Source organism: Theropithecus gelada, chromosome 5 (genome assembly GCF_003255815.1).
Source record: "Theropithecus gelada isolate Dixy chromosome 5, Tgel_1.0, whole genome shotgun sequence".
In the NCBI taxonomy this organism is placed as follows: Eukaryota; Metazoa; Chordata; class Mammalia; order Primates; family Cercopithecidae; genus Theropithecus; species Theropithecus gelada.
The window spans coordinates 109,410-134,157 of NC_037672.1; the positions used below are offsets into that span (position 1 = coordinate 109,410).

General features: G+C 37.0%; 1 protein-coding gene across 1 annotated transcript in view; it reads left to right on the forward strand.

The window, feature by feature from the left end:
* ZNF718 (zinc finger protein 718) overlaps positions 1-7,759 on the forward strand; it is a 28,682-nt gene extending 20,923 nt beyond the window's left edge. The window contains 4 exon segments of the mRNA XM_025384590.1: positions 6,548-6,711; positions 6,714-6,817; positions 6,819-7,427; positions 7,429-7,759. Of these exon segments, the coding sequence (XP_025240375.1) occupies positions 6,548-6,711; positions 6,714-6,817; positions 6,819-7,427; positions 7,429-7,759 (1,208 nt within the window).
* Positions 7,760-24,748: the final 16,989 nt, after the last annotated feature.

Consider the following 24,748-nt stretch of genomic DNA (forward strand, 5'->3'; position numbering starts at 1 on the left):
TAGAGTCAGGAACTTCACCCAAAAATGTGGAAGTGACACTGGAAGTGGGTAACAGGCAGAGGTTGGAACAGTTTGGAGGGCTAAGAAGGAGACAGGAAAATGTGGGAAAGTTTGGAACTTCCTAGAGATGTGTTTAACCAAAATGCTAATAATGATATGGACAATGAAATCCAGTCCAAGGTGCTCTCAGGTGGAGATGAGGAACTTGGGAAATGCAGTAAAAGTGTCTCTTGCTATGTTTTAACAGAAAGACTGGTGGCATTTTGCCCCTGCACTAGACATCTATGGAACTTTGAACTTGAGGGAGATGACTTAGAGTATCTGGTAGAAGAAATTCCTAACCCATAAAGCATTCATGAGGTGACTTGGGTGCTGTTAAAAGCATTCAGTTTTAAAAGGGAAACAGCATAAACGTTCAGAAGTTTTTTAGCCTGATGATGTGATAGACAAGAAAAACCTATTTTCTGAAGCGAAATTCAAGCTCACTGCAGAAATTCACATAAGTAATGAGGAGCCAAATGTTAATCACCAAGACACTGGGGAAAATGTCTCTAGGGCATTTCAGAGAACTTTGTGATAGCTTCTCCAATCACAAGCCCAGAGGCCTAAGAGAGAAAATAATTTTATGGGTTGGGCCTAGCCCCGCCTTTCCTAGGGCATTGGTTCCCTATGTCCCAGCTACTCTACCCATAGCTAAAAAAGCTCAAGGTACAGCTTAGACCTTGGCTTCAGAGGGTCCAAGCCCCAAGGCTTGGCAGGTTCCATGTGGTCTTGAGCCTGCAGGTACACAGAAGTCAAAAATCGAGGTTTGGAAACCTCTGCCTACATTTCAGAATATGTATGGAAATGCCTGACTGTCCAGGCAGAAGTTTGCTGGAGGGTTGCAGCCCTCATGGAGACCTTCTAGGGCAGTGCAGAAGGGAAATGTGGGGTTGGAGCCCCCACACAGAGTCCCCACTGGGGCACTGCCTAGTGAAGCTGTGAGAAGCAGGACTACTGTCCTCCAGACCCCAGAATGGTAGATCCACTGTCAGCTTGCACCATGCACCTGTAAAACCCACAGGCACTCAACACCAGCCCATGAAAGCAGCCAGAAGGCTGGTTGTACCCTGCAAAACCACAGGGGTGGAGCTGCTCAAGATCATGGGAACCCATTTCTTGCATCAATGTGACCTGGATGTGAGACATGGAGTCAAAGGAGATCATTTTGGAGCTTTAAGATTTGACTGCCCTGCTGAATTTTGGCCTTGCATGGGGCCTCTAGCTTCCTTGTTTCGGCCAATTTCTCTTATTTGGTATGGGTGTATTTACCCAATGCCTGCACCCCCATTGTGTCTAGAAAATAACTGACTTGCTTTTGATTTTACAGGCTCATAGGTAGAAGGGACTTACTTTCTCTCAAATGAGACTTGACTGTGGACTTACGAGTTTAACCTGAAATGAGTTAAGACTTTGGAGGACTGTTGGGAAGGCATAATTTGTTTTGAAGTGTGAGGACATGAGATTTGGAAAGGGCCAGGGGTGAAATGATAGGGTTTGGCTGTGTCTTCACCCAAATCTCATTCTGAATTGTAGCTCCCATAATTCCCATGTGTTGTGGGAGGGACCCAGAGAGAGAGAATTGAATCGTGGTGGTTTTTGCCATACCGTTTTACAGTAGTGAATGACTCTCATGAGACCTGATGGTTTTTATAAGGGGTTTCCCCATTTGTTTGGTTCTTATTCTCTTTTGTCTACCACCATGTAAGATGTGCCTTTCACTTTCTACCTCCCACAATGATTTTGAGGCCACCCCAGCCACATGTGACTGTGAGTCGATTAAACCTTTCTTTCTTTGGGTATGTTTATCAGTAGTATGAAAATAGAATAATACAGTGTGGAGCACAAGTCAAATATGCATCAGTGATATATCTATTTCCAATATAAGTCTCTGTGTTTGTTTATCTGTATTTGTATTGTTCCTGCATTGCTTGTAAGTTGTATACTTGTTCTGTTTGTGTGTATACAGTGGTCGTTTTACCCTGTCTAGGTGAGTTGTCATTGAAATACTTCTAATTTTACCCTCTATTTATTTGTAAGTTTTATTTTTATGTGTGGGAGAAGCACTTTTGTGATTAGAGGATAATTTCAAAAGCTATCCTACCTCTGTATCTGTTTTAGATATCACTATTTTTAATTGTCAAAAAAACAAACTTTACAATCTTAAAAATTTTTAATACTCAGTTTAGTCATATTATATTGACATTGTTGTGCACTGTATCTCTAGAATGTATCTAGCAAAGCTAAAACTCTACACATTAAGCAACTATGTATTTCTGTTTTCTGGCACTTTACAAAAACAACTGCATTCTATTTCAGATTCAGACTGTTTTAGATATCTTATGTAAGTTGATTCATATAGTTTCTGTCTCTTTGTGGCTGACTTATTTCATGTTGCACAATTTCATTAAGATTTATTTTTATTTCATTAGATTTTTTTTCTTCTAAAAAACTAATATTAATATTTCAAATTACATTTATCCATCTGATGAGACATTTGCATTACTTTCATTTATTTGCTTCATTAACAATGCTGCAGTAACTATGAGTGTACAAATTGCTCCTCTTGATCATGTATATGAGAGTTTTTATTTGTGCTGGATTTAATCTTATGGATCTAGCTGTTCAGCTTATACCCATACTAAATTGTTTTAATTTTTAGCTTTATACGTGTTTTGAAATCAGGAGCTGTGATGCCTCCAACATTGTTGTTTTTCTTTTTCTTTTCTTTTTTTTTTTTTTTTAAGACAGTTTCACGCTTGTTGCCCATGCTGGAGTGCAGTGGTGCAATCTCAGCTCACCGCAACCTCTGCCTCCCAGGTTCAAGTGGTTGTCCTGCCTCAGCCTCCTGAGTGGCTGGGATTACAGGCATGTGCCACCATGCCCAGCTAATTTTGTATCTTTTAGTAGAGATGGGATTTCTCCATGTTGGTCAGGTTGGTCTTGAACTCCCAACCTCAGGCGATCCACCCACCTCAGTCTCCCAAAGTGCTGGTATTACAGGTGTGAGCCACCGCACTGAGCCTTGTTGTTTTTCTTATTGAAGATCGTTTGGCGCTATACTGTCTCTTGAAATTTTATCTAATTTTAGGGTTGCTGTTTCTATTTCTGGAAAAACTCAATTTGAAATTTGACAGAGATTGCATTTAATCTGAATATTACATTCAGCAGTCCAGACAGCTTCATAATATTAAATATTTTAAACGTTGAACAAGAGCAAGCTAAAGAGTATGTTTTTTACTTTCTATAATTATGTAAGATTTTCCGTTTTTTTTTTTTTTAATTCTACTGTCTTTCCAGTTTGATCATAAAAAGTAATCTGTAAAATTTTAATTTAAAAAAATTTGTTAAGGGTCTTTTTGTGGTCTAACCCATGGTTTATCAAGAAGACTTTTGTATGAGCTATTGAGAAGGTTGTGTATTCTGCTGTTGTTGAGCAGTGTTTTCTACAATTCTGTAAGGCATAATTTTTTAATACTGCTTTCAAGTCTTCTGTTCCCTTATGAATATTGTCTTTTTGTTTTATTCATTACCAAAATTGGGATATCAAAATATCCTAGTATAATTGTATTGCTTTGTATATCTTGCTTTACTTTTGTCAGTATTTGCTTTATATATTTGAAACGCTATTGTGAGTTACACACACACATTAATATATATATATATACATACATTTGTCGTAGGTTTCCAGTAAATGAACATTTTTATTACTGTTTAATGTCCTTTGTCTCTTATAAGCTTTTAGTTAAGGCATATTTTATGAAATAGGACAGTTTTTCACTTAAGATGCACTTTGTGTAATATAATTTTGACCTCTTTGGTCATTTGCATGAAATGTCTTTTTTCATCTTGTCTCCTTTAATCATTAGATTTTAAGTGACTTGTAGAAAAGCAGGTTGGATCTTTTTTTTAATTGTTAAAATTTTTTTATTCGATGCATGTATTTTGAATGGAAAGTTTACTTCATAAATATTTAAATAATTTGCTGAAATAGAAAGGCTTACTAATGTTATTTTATTGTTTTACTTGATAATTTTATCTTCATCCCTTATTTTCTGTCTTCCTTTGTGTCTTTTTGATTTTTGTATTGACAGGCCCTTCCTACTTTTTCAGTATCTCTAAAGATCCTTTTTTATTTGGTATCTTGGGAATTACATAAAATTTCTTAAATTTAAAATAACATATTTTAAACTGGTAAAAATTTAACTTTACTTGCACATTGAAATTCTTCCTCATTACATCTGCCCTCAACCTTATTATTGATGTCACTAACCATATTTTTCATTTTGCATATTAACAGTTTATGATTACTTTTTTTTTTTTGCTTTTATCTTTCACATTTTGGAGAATAATTAAAATGTTTTCTGTGCTATCATGATAATGGCATAGAACTTTATATTTTTGTATGTGCATATCTTTCCCAGAAAATTATGTTTTCATATGATTATGTTTTGTTTTCTTGCATTATATTATTTTCAGTGAAAGATACTTGCTTTAGCTTTTTTAAAATTTTATTTATTTATTTATTTTGCAAGGCAGATGTAGTGCTAATATACTTTTTCAGCATTTGGTTATCTTGAAAGGTCTTTACTTTTTCTTCATTTTTAGGACAGTTTTGCTAGTTATATTATTCCCCTTAGAAGCTATTTTTCTTTTCTTTTCTTTTTTTTCAAGATGGAGTCTTGCTTTGTCACCCAGGGGCACAATCTCAGCTCACTGCAACCTCTGCCTCCCGGGTTCAAGTGATTCTGCTGCCTCAGCCTCCCAAGTAGCTGGGACTACAGGCACATGCCACCACACCCGGCTTTTTTTTTTTTTTGGTATTTTTAGTAGAATGGGGTTTCACCATGTTGGCCAGGATGGTCTCGTGATCTGCCCGCCTCGGCCTCCCAAAGTGCTGGGATTACAAGTGTGAGCCACCATGCCTGGCCGAAGCTTTTTTTTTTTTTTTTCAGCACTTTATATTACAAATTCCCTGACATCTGAATTTTTTTTTTGACAGATTCACTGTTTATCTTGTAAGACTACACTTATAAATGACACATCACTTTTATAACTCCTAAGATTCTCTTCTTGTCTTTGACTTTTGAAACTTTGCTTATATGTGTCTTGTCATAAATCTCTGTGTGTATCCTAGTTAATAAGTTTGTGGAGCATCTTCAGTTTTTACATCCTTTTTTTACTTTTGAAAATGTCTCAGTCATTATTGTATTTTTCACCTTCATGACTTTTGTTTTTTATATTTTTAATGTTTTCATTGATACTCTTATTTTTCCAATTTTATAAAATGTATGTGTTTCTATTTCACTCATTGAGCATTATTCAGGTTAAAATTTTAAAATTTGAATATCTTCATTATTTATAGTTGTTTTCTGAAAATTTTCAAATTTTTAAATTGGGCCATGTTGCCCTTTTTGCCTACATTGTAACATTGTTATTTGAACATTAACTAAAAGCTATTTGTCACAGTCTTTACAATGTTGCCTTGTCCTGACATAGTCTGAAACCAGTTGTCTTTGATAGAGATTATGGGAGCCTCCCATACATGTTGTAAGGATGTGTCTTGTCTAGAATTCTGTGTTTATTCTTCAGTTAAAAGAGTTCACTCATGTTTCTTCTTATGGTCTCTAATCATTTGCTCTACCTGTTCCCTGTGTTTAGCACAGCTGTCTGCTCATGAAACATTTACCTTTGATCTCAGCAGACTCACCACCATTTCTTTCAGCACCCTGTAGTATTGGAGACAGAAACCAGTTTTTGTAATAATTTCCAAAAGCCAGAAGAAGGACTATGTATGTCACTGTTTTTCCTCTATTAAGCCAGGTGTTGGCAGTTTACTCCTAAGGGCACAATGCTGTATTTGTGGGGAGGAAGAGCTGCAGTGGGTAAATGTAACACACTTTTTCTTCGTGTTTTATGTGGCTTTTGGCATTGTGCTTACCTGAGGCATTGCACACAGTTAACTCATTTATAGATTTCACACAAAGGCGTTTTTGTCAGTGTATTTTTGTTATGTATGTCTGTAAAGAAATTATGTCCTGTGGTATTTACTGAGCATCTTACTGATGTACTTTGTATAATTTTATATATTAGATTTGTAATTTTATATATTAGATTTGTAAAGTATATTTATTTACTTACTTGTTTATTTATGTATTGAGACGGGGTCTCGCACTGTCACCTTGCCTGGAGTGCAGTGATGTGATCTCGGCTGATGGAAACCTCTGCCTCCCAGGTTCAAGGGATTCTCCTGCCTCAGCCTCCCAAGTAGCTGGGATTATAGGCATGCACCATCATTCCCAGCATATTTTTTTTTTTTTTGTATTTTTAATACAGATGGGGTTTCACCATGTTAGCCAGGCTGGTCTCGAACTCCTGACCTTGTTATTTGTCCACCTCGGCCTTGGAAACTTCTGGAATTACAGGCATGAGTCACCACGCTTGGCCTTTATAGTATATTTACACGAATCTAGTAAGTGGGATAATTTGTTATTTTTATTTCTTTCAGCTGTGTGTTCTCATTTCACCCAAGACCTTTGGACAGTGCAGGGCATAGAAGATTCATTCCACAAACTTATACAAAAAGGACATGAGAAACGTGGACATGAGAATTTAAAATTAAGAAAAACTTGTAGAAGTGTGAATGAGTGTAAGGTGCAGAAAGGTGGTTATAAAATGGAATTAACCAATGCTTATTAACTACCCGGAGCAAAATAATTCAATGTAATATATGTGTTGAAGTTTTTCATAAATTTTCAAATTCAAACAAACATAAGGTAAACTGGAGAGAAAACCTTTAAATGTAAAGAATGTGGCAAATCATTTCACGTGCTCTGACACCTAACTCAACACAAAAGAATTCATACTGGAGAGAACTCCCACACATATGAAGAATGTGGCAAAGCCTTTAATCGGTCCTCAATTCTTACTAAACATAAGAGAATTCATGCCAGAGAGAAACCCTACAAGTGTGAGGAATGTGGTAAAGGCTTTACTCGGTCCTCACACCTTACTAAACACAAGAGAATTCATACTGGAGAGAAACCATACATATGTGAAGAATGTGGTAAAACTTTTAACCAATCCTCAACCCTTAATTTACATAAGAGAATTCATTCTGGACAAAAATGTTACAAATGTGAAGAATGTGGTAAAGCCTTTAAGTGGTCCTCATCCCTTAATGAACATAAGAGAATTCATGCTGGAGAGAAATCCTTCTCATGCGAAGAATGTGGCAATGTCTTTACTACATCCTCAGACTTTGCTAAACATAAGAGAATTCATACAGGAGAGAAACCCCACAAATGCGAAGAATGTGGCAAATCCTTTAATAGGTCCACAACCCTTACGACACATAAGAGAATCCATACTGGAGAGAAACCCTACACGTGGAGAATGTGGTAAAGCCTTTAATTGGTCCTCAACCCTTAATGTACACAAGAGAATTCACTCTGGAAAAAATCCCTACAAATGTGAAGATTGTGGCAAAGCCTTTAAAGTGTTTGCAAACCTGCATAATAATAAAAAAATTCATACTGGAGAGAAACCCTACATATGTACACAATGTGGCAAAGCCTTTAAATAGTCCTCACACCTGAATAAACATAAGAAAATTCACACTGTAGATAAACCCTACAAATGTAAAGAATGTGGGAGTACTTTTAAGCAGTATTCCAACCTTCCTCAACATAAGAGAACTCATACTGGAGGAAAATTTTAGAAATGTAAAGCATGTGGGAGCTTTTAAGTCTTCCTCAATCTTTTATAATCATAATTCATACTGGAGAGAAACTCTACATATGTGAAAAATTTGGCAAAGCTTTTAACCACAACTCAATCTGTTCTAAACATAGGAGAAATGGTATTGGTGAGAAGCCATAGAAATATGAAAAGTGTAGAAAAGCCTTCAAATGCTTGTCACATCTTACTATTTATAATTCCTACAGAAGAAAACCCCTAGGAATATTAAAAGTGTTGGCAAAACTTTTAACCAATGCTCATATCTCTTAGCACATGATAGCATTTATGCTTGAGAAAAATTGTACAAATATGGAAAATGTAGAAGAGCCACTAATGCCTACTCACGTGTTACTAAATATCAGAGAGTCTGTACTTAATAAAAGCATTATAAATGTAATGTTTGTTGAAAGACCTATTAGAAAATACAGGTCTTAAAAGTGAAGAAGAGTATTCTGAAGACGGACAATACAAATAGTAAGATGGTTGTTGTACCTATACTTGCATCATGGGTCTTATTGTGCATATTTCGTACTAGAAGAAAACCCTGAAGCACTTGCCCAAAATTTCTTCAACATTGGAGAATTTATATTGGAAAGAAATTTTACAAATATAATAAATTTGGAAAAGCATTTGTTCAAAAACTGTAGCTTAAAAAATACCAGAGGGTTTATACTAGAAGATATTTTGTAGATGCGTTAAATATGAAAAGATATTCAGTCTAAAATTAAGACTAAATGTCAGAATATTTACAGTAGAAAGAAGAAGGCATTAACACTTGAAACATTACAGTAAATCAGTGTTAAGTATAAAAAAATTCCAAAGCCGAAACTGTTAGATAATTTCTTTGTATATAAGTTGAAAAGGAGTAGATTTTTGAAGTTATTCCATTGAAATTATACTTTTTTACTTGAAAAAGTTATAGATTTTTTGAAAAGCAAATTCAACTCTAAAATTTATTCATACTGATTCAACTTATTGTTTATATGAAAGCGTGTGATGAGTTGTTGCATCAGAGGTATGAGTGATTCTTTTTAGGTGGGCATCATTCATGAACTTTTCCATGAATGAGTAAGGACATTGAAAGATGCATGAGATGATGTTTGCATCTTTGTGGTTGACTTATATCATTGCGTGATTCGTGAGGTACATGTTCAGAGTAATATTCTTCTGCATTATAGTGAGAGAAAAACAATCTGAATTTTAGTAATAAATTGTTTTACCAATTGTACATTTAGGTAATAAAATACAGTAAATTTTAAAATTATCTTTTAAGATTGTGTGTGAACTTAATTTTTAAATTCAACAAAATTGCTAATGTGTTGAAATTACTGTGTCTGGAATGAAGTGTTATTATGCCACAACTCTCACCTATCCCACCTTACTCAAGGGTATAGGTAAAAAATGGTAACAGTATACTTTTAGTAACATAGTTTAATGACATTTCTAGCAATCTCTTTTTCCAGTGGCTTTAAACAGCAAATAAATTGAAGAATATTGTTCTCATGTTAAATTTTTATTATTTTTCTTATTTAAATTTATTTTTAAAAATTTATGTGGGTACATGGTATGTGTATATATTCATGGCATATATGGGTTACTTTGATACAGGCATACAACATGTAATCACATCAGTGTAAATGAGTTATTCATCACCTCAAGCATTTATCCTTTGTATTACAAACAATCCAATTATACACTTTATTTTTAAATGTACAATTAAATTATTTTTTATTACAAGTAATTTTATGGTTGTATTCAGTATTATATCAGAATATAATGTAGACATTTCTGTGTCCTGAATACATATTTTTTTAAATGTTCCATATTTTTCTTTGGACATGTGGCTTCTCTTCTGGCAAACACATACAGACTTTTAGTTTTGATTTACATGGAGATAAATATATAAATGTATTGCTCTAAGATAAACCTTAGGTATAAAAAATTATAGAACAAGCAATTGTGTTTGGAAATTTGTACCTATTTTCCAAAGAAAATAGCAACGTTGGGACAAAAAATATTCTTTTAATAATATGTATAACTGATTAGAAACATAAAAACCTAAAATATTCTGGAAACAAATCTATACTATCTTCTTTGTATTTAATTAATTACTGTAAAATCTAATGGATCATTGTTGAGAATCTCCTTGTGCAAATTACCTGTTTTGTCTGGTACTCATGCTAGTGATACAATTCACTTGTTTCTCATAGTTTTTTGTTTTAGCTTCATTAAGTATTTATTGTGTGAGCTGGTCAGAAATTGTAAGAATGATTTTTATAAAATTTAGTAGAGCACACAAAATAAATTTAAGATGTTCACAATGTGTGTATTAAGTAATATTTAGTTAGAACATTTTGTTTAATTGGGGAACCATATATAAGCTGTTTAGTTATTGTTCCTTTCACTTTTTATAATTGACATAATTGAGTTTATTGGGCCAATTCAAGTAAGTACTGGGAACACTTTATAAGTTATGAGGATGTTTTGATACATAATTGCAATGAACAAACATAAGAAAGTGAAGGGTGTGTAATAGATGCTCCATAATTAGGTACAAATATTTTTCTGGAGTTTATTTGTAGGTCCAAGTAAGAGATTGAAAATATCTGTGGTGAAGAAATGGTATTAATTCTGCATGTTAAGAGGACATTTGTTCCCAGGCTGTAAAAGTGAATCATTCTGAATTTAAATAAGATTTCGGTGTTTATATTCTAATTATCTTCAGTTTTTTGTTTGTTTTTTTTTTTTTTGATGTCTTTATGTGTTCATCCTCAGCTGTGTGTACCTCACAGCCCTTCTCCTGATTTGTGTTATGGCTACAGTTTTTTCACTCTTCTCTTCATGCCATGTAATTTCACATGGATTTTCTAGGTTCTCATGAAAAGTTTGGATTTTTTTTAATGTGGTAAATTATTGTTTTTAAGTGGGGTGTTTGTATAGTTTATCAATGCAACATTTATATTACTTAAGAGTCATTTACTGTTCACATGTAAAAGGATTCAGTCAGTCAGCATTGTTTTTCTCTGTAAAAGAAAAATTTTATGAGATTCTAAACAAAGTGTGTTAAATGAAACATAAGCTAGAATAGGTAAAGCATTAGTATGGGTGGATTGCATATTATAACTACCATATGAAGAAACTCATCCAAATTTTGAAATCTCTTAGAAGAAAATATGTCTTAGAAATAAATTTCTAGGCCGGGCAAAGTGGCTCACGCCTGTAATCCCGGCACTTTGGGAGGCTGAGGCAGATGGATCACCTGAGGTCAGGAGTGCAAGACCAGCCTGACTGACATGAAGAAACCCCATTTCTACTAAAAATACAAAAATTAGCCAGTTGCGATGGCAGGTGCCTGTAATCCCAGCTACTTGGAAGGCTGAGGCCGGAGAATTGCTTGAACCTGGGAGGTGGAGGTTGCAGTGAACTGAGATGGCAACACTGCACTCCAGCCTGGGTGAGAGACCGAGACTCAATCTCAAAAGAAAGAAATTTCTTGGTGACTTAGTGATATGTGAAATATTTTACATTAATTTTCTATGACATAGCAAAACGTATTTTGTTATGCAAAATAGTCTATATTCTATATTTATTATAAAGTATATACATGGTGACTGTAGTCACCATGTTGTACAATAAATTTTCTGAACTTCTCCTAGTCAACTGTACTTATGTATTATTTTACGGACATCTCTCCAAATGCCTCTTTTTTCCTAAATAACCAAGCATCCAGTAACCAGCATTTGCTGTCTGGCTTATTTCACTTAGCATAATATCCTCCAAATTTATCCATATTGTTTCAAATGACAAGATTTTTTCTCTTTTATTGCTGAATAGTATTTCATTGTAACACATTTTTAAAAATTTAAATAAGTAATCATTTATTGCTTGAAAAACTCATGTAATGAAAATACATTTGCGTTAAAGCATGTATTAATGTAATTCAGCGTGTAAAATTTTATTAATCATAGCTAATTTGTACCAAACACTAACGAAAACTCTATGTGTGTTAAGGAAGGTAAATTCTCAGTGGTGGAATTGTAGGTTATTTTAATTTGCTTTATTGAATAGTTTTTTACTTCCTAATTTTTGGCATTGTGTCTTTTAATTAAAATAAAACATCATATATGTTTTAACCTTGCCTTTATTTGTATATACATGTTAAAAGAAGTAAGAAAGAAAGAACAAAAGAAAGGGAGAAAAAAAGAAACAAAAAGTAAGAATTTAAAAAATGAAAGACAGGAAGAAAGGAAGCAGAGAAAAAAATAAAATTTTAAAAGTGCTATAAATTAGAGCCAAGAAAGCATCTGGATAGTTAATCACTGTTTTGCTATACAAGGCCCAAGCCAGCAGGGCCTCCTGGGAAAGACAGAGATACTGGAGACTGCAAATCATTCCTAAACATTTTCCATTTTTATCGCTTTTCATTCATTGTGTAAGTTACTACACTTTTTTTGTCAGCTGAAACTAATTCCGGTTGTCTAACAATATTTCACTTTATTATAATCCAGATTCAAAGAATAAAAATGAAAGTGTTTTCTAGGCTGGTTGTTTCTTTGTAAATTAGGCAGAATGATCAGTCTAGACAAGAATCATTTATTAGCATTCTGAACAGGGATCCTGGCCAAGAGAAGGAATTCTCCAGAAAGGAACCAGGGATCTCAGTATAAGAAAAACTCTTGGTCGGTTGCAGTGACAATCACAAGCAATTTCACTCTGACCAGATGAGACTCTGGCTGGCAGTGTGGAAAAAGAGCCCAACTTTGGGGGAATCAAACCAGGACCTTCCAGATATTCATTCATTTACCAAGAAAGCATTACTGATGTAAAATTATGTGCATCACCCTGTGTTTAGGGCAATAAAAGTTAAATAAAAACGCATAATGCATATCCACCCTTCTGGAAACACATTGGGTGCCTCTGTAGGCCTGCATTTGGTGTTGCCATTCTGAGGAATGTGGTGATATTATTGTGGTTTTAGTAGCATTTCCTAACGAGTAATAATATTGAAACATTTTACATGCCACTTAGAATTTGTCTATTCAAACGCTTTATTCGCGTTGCATTGGTAAATTATTGTATTATTATTAAATCATAATAATTCTCTTAATATATTTATTCCTAGACCCAAATCAGTTTTAAAACTTAAAATATGTTTTGCCATTAGGTAGTTTGTCTTTTGTATTCATTATGCTTCTGTTCAAAAAGCAAATGTTTTTCTCTTTCATGAAGTAATATTCTTTATTTTTCTCTCGTTTTGAACACTGCAGCCTCAATCTCCTCTCCTGAGGAGCTGGGACTACAGGCCTGTGCCCCAATGCCCAGCTTTATTATTTTTTTTCCTTAATTTTTCACAGACATGAAGTCTCACTATGTTGCCCAGGCTGGTCTCGAACTCCTGGGATCAGGTAATTCTCCCACCTCAGCCTCTCCAAGAGCTAGGATTACAGGCATAAGCCATTGATCCTGGCCTAAGTTTTTCTTATTCTGGATTTTGCTTTTGTGTAATTTTGTGTAATATCTAAGATATTTTTTCCTAACCCAACATTATAAAAATTTACTCTAATTTTTGTCCAGTGAATATGATAATTTTAACTTTTATAATTAAGAGATAATCAATTTTTAATATTTTCTTTTGTGTGGTTTGAGTTAGGGGTTCAGCTTTACTTGTTTGTGTGTTGACAACTGATTTCTCAGCATCATTTGTTGAAGAAACTTCTGCTATTAAAATTTCTTGGCATCTTTGACAAAATCAATTTTACCACAAATTAATGTATTTATTAATATACCATCAATTATATTCCTTTAATCCATAAAAATCTATTTTTTTCACTGTATTTCCAACTCTTAAGTCCAGGAGTACATGTGCAGGATGTGTGGGTTTGTTACATGGGTAAACGTGTGCCATGGTGGTTGGCTGCACAGATCATCCAGTCACCCAGGTATTAAGCCCAGCATGTGCTAGCTGTTCTTCCTAATCCTCTACCTCCTCTCAGGTTCCATACTCAGGCCCCAGTGTGTGTTGTTCACCCTGTGTGTACATGTGTTCTCTTTACTTAGTTCCCACCTATAAGTGAGAATATGCAGTATTTGGTTTTTGGTTCCTGCGTTAATTTGCTAAAAATAATGGCCTCTAGATCTATCCATGTCACTGCAAAGGACATGATCTCGTTCCTTTTTATGGATGCATAGAATTTCATGGTGTTTATATATGACATTTTCTTTATCTGGCCTGTCATTGATGGGCATTTAGATTCATCCCATGTCTTTGCTATTATGAATAGTGCTGCAATGAGCATACGCGTGTATGTGCCTTTATAATGAAACAATTTATAATCCTTTAGGTATATACCCAGTTATGGGATTTCTGGGTCAAATGGTATTTCTTCCTCTAGGTCTCTGAGGAATCGTCACACTGTCTTCCACAATGGTTGAACTAATTTACACTTTCAGCCATGGTGTAAGAGCATTCCTTTTTTTCCACAACCTTACCAGCATCTGTTGTTTTGTGACTTTTTTGTTATAGCCATTCTGACTCGTGTGAGATGATATCTCATTTTAGTTTTGATTTGAATTTATATTTATTTATTTATTTTTGAGACAGAGACTTACTCTGTTGCCAGGGCTGGAGTGCAGTGGCATGATATTGGTTTACTGCAACCTCCACCGCCCAGGTTTAAGTGATTCTTCTGCCTTAGCTTTCTGAGTAGCTGGGATTACAACCACCACCACCATGCCTGGCTAATTTTTTGTATTTTTAGTAGAAATGGGGTTTCACCATGTTGGCCATGCTGGTGTTGAACTCTTCACCTCAAGTGATCCACTCACCTCAGCCTCCCAAAGTGCTGAGATTACAGGTGTGAGCCACTGCATTTGGCCTGCATTTTTCTAATGATCAGTGATGTTGAGCTTTTTTTCATATGTTGTTTGGCCACATGTATGTCTTCTTTTGAGAAGTGTCTGTTAATATCCTTTGCCCACTTTTAAGGGGGAATGTTTGTTTTCTTGTAAATTTGTTCAAAGTTTTTATAGGTGCTGGATATTAGACCTTTGTCAGATGTATAGATTGCAATTTTTTTCATTTTGTAGGTTATCTGTTTACTCTGTTGACAGTTTCTTTTTCTGTGCAGAAGCTCTTTAGTTTAATTAGATCCCATTTTTAAATTTTTTTCTTGAAATGGCTTTTTGCATCTTTGTCATGAAATCTTTGCCCATGTCTATGTCCTGAATGATATTGCCTTGGTTTTCTTTTAGGGTTTTTATAGTTTTTGGTTTTACATTTAAGTCTTTAAACCATTTTGAGTTGATTTTTGTATATGGTGTAAGAAAGGGATCCAGTTTCAATTTTCTGCATATGGCTAGCCAGTTCTCCCAACACCATTTATTAAATAGGACATTCTTTTCCCATTGCTTGTTTTTGTCAGGTTTGTTGAAGACCAGGTGGCTGTAGATGTACAGACTTATTTATGGGTTTTCTATTCGGTTCCATTGGTCTATCTATCTGTTCTTGTACCAGTACCAGACTGTTTTGGTTACTGTAGCCCTGTAGTATCGTTTCAAGTCAGGTAGCATGATGCCTCCAGCTTTATTCTTTTTGCTTAGAATTGCCTTGGCTATTTGGACTATTTTTTGGTTCCATATGAATTTTAAAATAGTTTCTTTCTAGTTCTGTGAAGAATGTCAATGGTAGTTTAATGGGAATAGCATTGAATCTATAAATTTCTTTGGGTAGTGTGGCCATTTTCATGATATTGATTCTTCCTATGTATGGGCATGAAATGTATTTCCATTTGTTTGTGTCATCTCTGATTTATTTGAGCCATGGCTTTTAGTTCTTGAAGAGATCCTTCACTTCCCTTGTTAGCGGTATTCCTAGGTATTGTATTCCTTTTGTGGCAATTATGAATGGGAGTTCATTCTTGATTTGGATCTCAACTGGCTTGTTTTTGGTACATAGGAATGTTAGAGGTTTTTTTTTTTTTTTTTTTTTTTTCGTTGATTTTGTATCCTGAGACACTGCTGAAGTTGCTTGTCAGCATAAGAAGCTTTTGGGCGAGACAGTGGGGTTTTCTAGATATAGGATCATGTCTTCTGCAGAAAACATAGTTTAATTTCCTCTCTTTTTATGTGAATACACTTTATTTCCTTCTCTTGCCTGATTGCTGTGGCCACAACTTCCAATATTGTGTTGAATAAAAGTGGTGAGAGTGGGCATCCTTGTCTTGTGCTGATTTTCAAAGCAAATGCTTCTACCTTTTGCCCATTCAGTATAATATTGGCTGTGGGTTTGTCATAGGTGCCTCTTATTATTTTGAGGTATGTTCCTTCAATACCTAGTTTATTGAGAGTTTTTAACATGAAGGGATGTTGAATTTTATCAAAGGCCACTTCTGCATCTATTGAGAAATATCATGTGGTTTTTGTCCTTAGTTGTGTTTATGTGATGAACCACATATATCGATTTGTGTATGTTCAGCCAACCAGGGATGAAACCTACTTGGTGGTGGTGGATAAGCTTTTCTTTGGGCTGCTGGGTTCAGTTTGCCAGTATTTTGTTGAGGATTTTTGCATCGATGTTTATCAAGAATATTGGCCTAAAGTTTTCTTTTTTTGTTGTTGTATCTCTGTCAGGTTTTGGTATCAGAATAATGCTGGCCTCATAGAATGCCCTAGGGAAGAGTCCATCATTTTCACTTTTTTGGGGATAGTTTCAGTAAGAATGGTACCAGCTCTTCTTTGTACCTCTGGTGGAATTCAGCTTTGAATCTGTCAGATCCTGGGCTTTTTTTGGGTCAGTAGGTTTTCTATTACTGTCTCAAATTCAGAACTCATAATTGGCCTATTTAGGGGTTCAGTTTCTTCCTAGTTCAGTCTTGGGAGGGTTATATGTCCAAGAATGTATTTATTTATTCTAGATTTTCTAGTTTATGTATGTAGAAGTGTTTATCATATTCTCTGTTTGTTATCTGTATTTCTGTGGAGTCAGTGGTAATATCTCTTTTCTTATTTCTGATTGTGTTTATTTGAATCGTTCCTCTTTTCTTCTTTATTAGTCTAGCTAGAAGTCTATTTTATTAATTTTTTCAAAAAATAGCTCCTGAATTTGTTGATATTTTGAAGGGGTTCTTTTGTGTCTCTATTACTTTCTGTTCAGCTCTCATCTTGGTTATTTTTTGTCTTATGCTAGCTTTGGGGTTTATTTGCTCTTGTTTCTCTAGTTCTTTTAGTTGTAATGTTAGGTTGATAACTTGAGATCTTTTTAGCTTTTTAATGTGGACATTTAGTGCTACACGTTTTTCTCTTAACACTGCTTTAGCTGCACGTCAGAGATTCTGGTACATTGTCTCTTTGTGCTCATTAGTTTAAAAGAACTTCTTGATGTTTGCCTTAATTTCATTATTTACCCCGAATCCTTAAGGAGCAGGTTGTTCAAGTTCCATGTAGTTGCATGGTTTTGAGTGAATTTCTTACTCTTGAGTTCTAATTTGCTTGCACTGTGGTTTGAGACACTGTTATGATTTCAGTTCTTTTGCACTTGTTGAGGCATATTTTACTTCTGATTATGTGGTCAATTTTAGAGTAAGTTGTATGTGGTGATGAGAACAATGCATATTCTGTTATTTTGGGGTGGAGAGTTCTGTAAGTATCTATCAGTTTCACTTAATTTAGGGCTGGGTTCACATCCTGAAATCTTTGTTAATTTTCTATCTTGATGTCTAATATTATCAGTGAGTTGTTAAAGTACCCCACTACTATTATGTGGGAGTCTAAGTCTCTTTGAAGGTTGCTAAGAACTTTATGAATCAGGGTGCTCCTGTGTTGGGTATGTATATATTTAGGATAGTTCACTCTTTGTTGAATTGAAAGCTTTACCCTTATTTAATGCCTTTCTTTGTGTTTTTGATCTTTGTTGGTTTAAAGTCTGTTTTATCAGAAACTAGGATTGCAACCTCTGCTTTTTTCTGTTATCTATTTGCTTGGTAAATTTTCATCTATCCTTTTATTTTGAGCCTATGTGTGTCTTTGCATGTGAGATGGGTCTTTTGAAGACAGCATACCAATGGTTCTTGGTACTTTATCCAGCTCACCATGCCGTGTCTTTTAACCAGGGCACTTATCCCGTTCATATTTAAGGTTAGTATTGTTATGTGTGGTTTTGATCCTGTCATCATGATGCTAGCTGGTTATTTTGTAGACTTCTTTATGTGGTTGCTTCATAGTGTCACTGGTCTGTATACTTCAGTATGTTTTTGTAGTGGCTGGTAATGGTAACTTTCCATATTTAGTGCTTCCTTCAGGAGGTCTTGTCAGGCAAGTCTGCTGGTAATAAATTCCCTCAGTATTTGCTTGTCTGAAAAAAAAAATCTTATTTCTCCTTCAGTTACGAAGCTTAGTTTGGCCAGATATGAAATTCTGGGTTGGAATTTCTTTTCTTTAAGAATGTTGAATATTGGCCCCCACTCTCTTCTGGCTTGTAGGGTTTCCACTGAGAGGTCTGCTGTTAGTCTGATGGGCTTCTGTTTGTAGGTGACCTGACCATTCTCTCTGGCTGCCCTTAACATTTTTTCTTTCATTTTGACCTTGGAGAATCTGATGATTATATGACTTGGGAGTGGTCTTTTCATGGAGTGTCTTACTGGGGTTCTCTGCATTTCCTGAATTTGAATGTTGGCCTGTCTAGCTAGGTTGAGGAAGTTCTCCCGGATGATATCCTGAAATATGTTCCTACATCTCAGAGGTTTTGTTCATTCCTTTTCATTTTTTTCTCTATTCATGTCTGCCTGTCTTATTTGAGAAAGACAGTCTTCAAGCTCTGTGATGTTTTTCCTCCACTTGCTCTATTCTGCTATTAATACTTGTGATTATATTGTGAATGTCTTGCAGTGTGTTTTTTCAACTTTATCGGGTCATTTATGTTTCTATGTATACTGGCCATTTTGGCTGTCAGTTCCTGCATTGTTTTAACATGATTCTTAGCTTACTTGCATTGGATTACAATATGCCCCTTTAGCTCAGCAAAGCTCATTTGTATTCACATTCTGAAGCCTACGTCTATCATTTCAGCCATTTCAGCCTCAGCCCAGTTCTGAACCCTTGTTGGAGAGGTGTTGCAGTCATTTGGAGAACAGGGTGCACCCTTACTTTTTGAGTTTTCATCATGTTTGTGCCACTTCTTATCTTTGTGGGCTTATCTATTTTCAATCTTTCAGGTTGCTGACCTTTGGATGGGGTTATTGTGGGGGGTTTTTGTTGTTGTTTGTCTGTTTTTCTTTTAATCATTTGGTTGCTCTTTTGTAGGGCTACGTTGTTTGCTGGGAGTCCACTTCAGACTTGGTTTTTTTGTTTTTTTGTTTTTCTGTTTCTTTGAGACAGAGTCTTGCTCTGTAGCCCAAGCTGGAGTGCAGTGGTGCAATCTCGGCTCACTGCAACCTCCACCTCCAGGGTTCAAGCGATTCTTCTTCCTCAGCCTCCCGAGTGGCTGGGACTACAGGTGCACATCACCATGCTCAGCTAATTTTTGTATTTTTAGTAGAGACAGGGTTTCACCATATTGGCCAGGCTGGTCTCAAACTCCTGACCTCGTGATCCACCCACCTCAGCCTCTCAAAGCGCTGGGATCACAGGCGTGAGCCACGTGAGCCACCAGGCCCGGCAGTCACCTTGGTTTTTTAAGTACCTGGAAGTATCACCAGGTAAGGCTGCAATACAGCAAGGATGGCAGCCTGAACATTCCTCTGGGGTCTCCATCCCAGGGGTTACTGACCTGTTGACTGCCTGAACACAACTGTAGGAGGTGGCTGGAGACCACAGTTTGGAGGTCTCACCCAATCAGGAGAAAGGGGATGAGCAACCAATTAAAGAAGGAGTCTGGCCCTGTTTTGGTAGAACCACTGTACTGTGTTGGGGATTTGTTCAGCCCCCAATTGTCTTGGGCTCTCCAAGGCCCACAGGCTACACTGGCTGAGATGCTCAAACAGCAAAGATGGTGACCCACTCTGCTTCCTGGGCACTCTATCCCAGAGAGAAATTAGAACTCTGGTGGCCTCAGAACATGGGCATGGGTGGCAGGAAGCCCTGGCTGGGAGGACCTGCCCAGCAAGGAAAAATGGATTGGGGTCCCATTTAGAGAAGCAGTCAGGCCATGCCTCGACAAAACAGCTGTTCCATGCTGGGGAACCACCTTTGTCCCAGTCAGCTTGGACTCTCCAAAGCCACAGGCTGGAATGGCCCAGTCACCCAAACAGCTAAGGTAGCAGCCCATCTTCCCCTTTCTGAGCATTCCATCTTAGGGAGAAATCAGAACTCTGTTCATAGAATATGGGTGGGGCTGGCTGGAGGCCCCTGCTGGGAAGACTCATCCAGCGAGGATAATGGATTGGGTTTTTATTTGAAGCAGCAGCCTGGCCATATTTTGGTAAAACAGCTGTGCCGTGCTGTGGGGTCCCTTCCTCATTCGGATTGTTTGGACTCTACAAAGCCATCATCCAAGCAGCAAAGATGGCGGCCTGGCTCTCCCCCAGGGCCTCAGACCCATCTCAGTCAGATGCTAGGCTGTTGCTGGCGGCTGGCTGGAATTCCAAGCCAGTGGGGCTTGTCATGTGAGGTGCGGGGGAAGTGGGGCCCACAGACTGATGCCGCTCCGCCCCCTGGATTCAGCCCCTTCCTGGAGGCACCCACCGACTCCCACCTTGCAGTCACCTTTGTTTGAAATCTCAGGGCTGAAGTATGTAAAGCTCCTGGGTCTCTGTGTGTGTCTGAGCAGCTGCTCTACTGAGACTCCACACAACTCTGTGTGTCAGGCCCAAGGCCCTGGTCAAGTGGGCTCACAAGGGGCTCTCCTGATCCAAGGGTTGCAAAGATATGTGGGAGAAGTGTGGTTTCCTAGGGTTGCAGATTCTCTCACCCCTATTCTTGGCTGGGGGTGGGAGTTTTGTTGGCTCTGTGTCACTCCTGGATAGGTCTCCAAAATCTACCCTTATAGTAGTACCATACTGTTTGGTTATGATAACATTTTAGTAAGAACTGATATTGGAAGTTAATTTTGTTTTTATTTTCAAAATTCTCAGGTGTGTTTGATTTTTTTGCACATCTATATAGAATTTTCAAAGAGCAGCTTGTCAACTTACATTGAAAATAATTTACTTTGAAATTTGCATTGAATCTGTAAAATTTTTTTTTTTTTTTTTTTTTTGGGGGGGAGACAGAGTTTTGCTCTTGTCACCCAGGCTGGAGTGCAATGGTGCAATCTTGGCCCACTTCAACCTCTGCCTCCTGGGTTCAAGCAATTCTCCTGCCTCAGCCTCCCAAGAAGCTGGGATTACAGGTGTGCACCACCACGCCCAGCTACTGTAAATGTTTTCTTTGGGTATTTTGATATTAACATTTCTTATTGATAACCTTGAATATTAGATGTATCTTTCCTTATAGTTTAAAAAATTTCTGGCCGGGCACGGTGGCTCAAGCCTGTAATCCCAGCACTTTGGGAGGCCGAGACGGGCGGATCACGAGGTCAGGAGATTGAGACCATCCTGGCGAACAGGGTGAAAACCCGTCTCTACTAAAAAAAAAATACAAAAAAACTAGCCGGGCGAGGTGGCGGGCGCCTGGAGTCCCAGCCACTGGGGAGTCTGAGGCAGGAGAATGGCATGAACCTGGGAGGCGGAGCTTGCAGTGAGCTGAGATCTGGCCACTGCACTCCAGCCTGGGTGACAGAGCGAGACTCCGTCTCAAAAAAAAAAAAAAAAAAAAAAAACCTTTAAAAAATTTCTTTCAGCATTTAAAAAAATTTTCACTGTAAAGTATGTGTATTTGCTTTTAAAAATATATTCCTAAATGGTTTTTCCAATGTTATTATTAATAAATTTTTTCTTGACTTAATTTTTAGTATGTCAATTACTGTTATATAAAAGTATTATTTAATATTGTATATTAATCTTGTACTTTGTGACATTAATAAACTTTCTTTATTAGTTCAATTAAGTTTTTGGTAAATTTATAATAGATTTTTATACAACATTATGGCAAGAAAATAGTATTCTACTTTTTTCTAATCCGAAAGTTTTATTTATTTTTCTAGTATAGTTTTCTGGTTAGTGCTTCCAGTACAGTGTTAAACAGAGTGGAAGAAATGTACATTCTTGTTCCATTTTTTGAACTTACAAATAAAGTCTGCAGTCATCCACCATTAAGTATACTATTAGCTGTTATTTTTTTATACATGCTTTCTAGCAGGTCTTAGAAGTTCCATTCTAGTCGTTTTCTGAGTGTTTTATCATAAATAGGTGCTGGATTTGTCAAACTTTTGCATCTATTTAAGTTGTCACTTTTTTCTATTGTTCAAGTAACATTTTGTAATATGTTGATTTTTAAAATATTAAGGCAACACTGCATTTGTGAAAAACTATTACTTTGGTCATTGTATGTAATCAGTTTTACATATTGCTAAATTTAGTTTGCTAACATTTCTGAGAATTTCATCAGGAATTCTATATTTATATAGGATTTTGGTCCACGGTCGTCTTTATTTGTGATCCTTTTATCTAGTTTTGGTATCCCAGTACTCCTGGCTAATAGATAAATAGAAAAATCTTACCTGTTCTAGGCCGGGCATGGTGGCTCTTGCCTGTAATCCCAACACTTTGGGAGGCCAAGGCAGGCAGATCATAAGGTCAGGAGATCGAGACCATCTTGGCTAACACAGTGAAACGCTGTCTCAACTAAAAATACAAAAAATTAGCCAGGTGTGGTGATGGGTGCCTGTAGTCCCAGCTACTCAGGAGGCTGAGGCAGGAGAATGGCGTGAACCCAGGAAGTGGAGCTTGCAGTGAGCTGAGATCGCGCCACTGCACTCCAGCCTGTACGATAGAGTGAGACTCTGTCTCAAAAAAAAAAAAAAGAAAAAGAAAAAGTTTTAAGTCAATATAGTGAGGAAAATAGTAAATATATTAATAATGTGGAAGAAAAAAGAAGCTATAAGGGTGACAAATCTTATTTGGAAAAGAGTCAAATATAAAGTAAACAATTAAAAATTAATCAGTCTATTTAATTTACAACATTTGAGTGAAACATTAAATTAGTCTGAGCTAATGAGAAAATTAGGGAACTGGAATACCGAGCAGAATTAGTGTAAAAGCAGAAAAGGAGAAGTTATATAACCACAAATACACATTTATGAAAAGTAGAATGAGAAGAAATAAATCTATTTTTTTCAGCTGGGCGTGTGGCTCACACTTGTAATCCCAGCACTTTAGGAGGCCGAGGCTGGCAGATCACAAGGTCAGGAGTTTGAGACCAGCCTGACTAACATAGGGAAACCCTGTCTCTACTAAAAATACAAAAATTAGCTGGACGTGGTGGTGGGTGACTGTAATCCCAGCTACTTGGGAGGCTGAGGCTGGAGAATCGCTCGGACCCAGGAGGCGGAGGTTGCAGTGAGCCAAGATCATGCCACTGCACTCCAATCTGGTGACAGAGCAATACTCCGTCTCAAAAAAAAAAAAGATCTATTTTTTTCTCAGAACATATTTTCAAAAGTAAAGTCAATATTCAGAGTTGGTGTCTTCTAAGTTTCTAAAATTGAAAACCAGACATAAGTCTTTTTTTTTTTTTTTTTGAGATGGAGTCTCACTCTAGTTGCCCCAGGCTGGAGGGCAGTGGTGCCATCTCGGCTCACTGCAACCTCCGCTTTCCGGGTTCAAGCGATTCCCCTGTCTCAGCCTCCTGAGTAGCTGGAACTACAGGAGCACACCACCACGCCTGGCTAATTTTTGTATTTGTTTTAGTAGAGACGGGGTTTCACCATATTGGTCAGGCTGGTCTTGAACTCCTGGCCTTAGGTGATCCACCTGCTTCGGCTCCCCAAAGTGCTGGGATTTCAAGTGTGAGCCACCGTGCCCGGCCTAAGTCTTTAAAAGAAGAAACACAGTGGGTCAAAAAATAAATTAAATACCAAAAATAGTCAAGCCACCTAACATCAAAGAGGAGAAAAAACACTATAAATCAGTGAGAGAAAAAATATATACTTTACAAGGATGGAAGTAAAATGTCCATAACTTGTATAGAACCAAAACCAGAATAATAAATATAAATGGAAATGTGAAAAATTATTATTAAAGCTGGAAATGGATACTTACCAGCAATACCTTCATCAAAATGGGTAAGTTAAAATATTTTGATAAGAAAAATACTAATTTAGTCATCAACAGCGTTGTGGTCTTTGTTCTTAGAGCTCCCAAGATGGAGTGGGCCACTCCCAAGATGGTGGCAAGACTTTTGTTCTCTGACCTGGGGTTCTTGGCCTCATGGATTACAAGGAATTGAACCTTGGGCCGTGCAGTGAGTGTTACAGCTCTATTAGAAGCCATGGGTCACAGAAGAGAACCGTGGAACCCAGGGACTAGTGTTTAGCTCGATTAGGATGAACCCGGGCACTTAGCCACACAGGAACAATGGCGAACCTCTAGCCCAATCGGGAGTGGCAATGGGTGCCTTGCTGGATCAGAAGTGCAGTGGACACCCTGCTGGATCCGGAGGGGTGGAAGTCAGTGGCAGGTCTGCGACAGTGGTGATCAGCAGTGGTGGATGGTGAGCGATATAGCTCAGCTCAAGCTGGAACAAACACGGACCAGAAGAGTGCAGTTGCAAGATTTAATAGAGTGAAAACAGAGCTCCCATATGATGGGAGGGGACCCAAAGGGAGTTGCCACTCTCTGCTCGAATGCCTGGGTTTATATCCCAATCATTGTCCCTCCCCCTGTGCGCTCAGGTGATACATGATTTGACTATTTCTTTACCTCCTGCTTTTAGCTTAATTTGTATTTTAGTGAGCCCTCTTTACTACCTGATTGGTTGGGTGTGAGCTGAATTACAAGCCCTGTCTTTAAAGGTAGGTGTGGTCACTTTCCCCAGCTAGGCTTAGGAATTCTTAGTCGACCCAAGAAATCCAGCTAGTCCTGTCTCTTAGTCCCCCCCA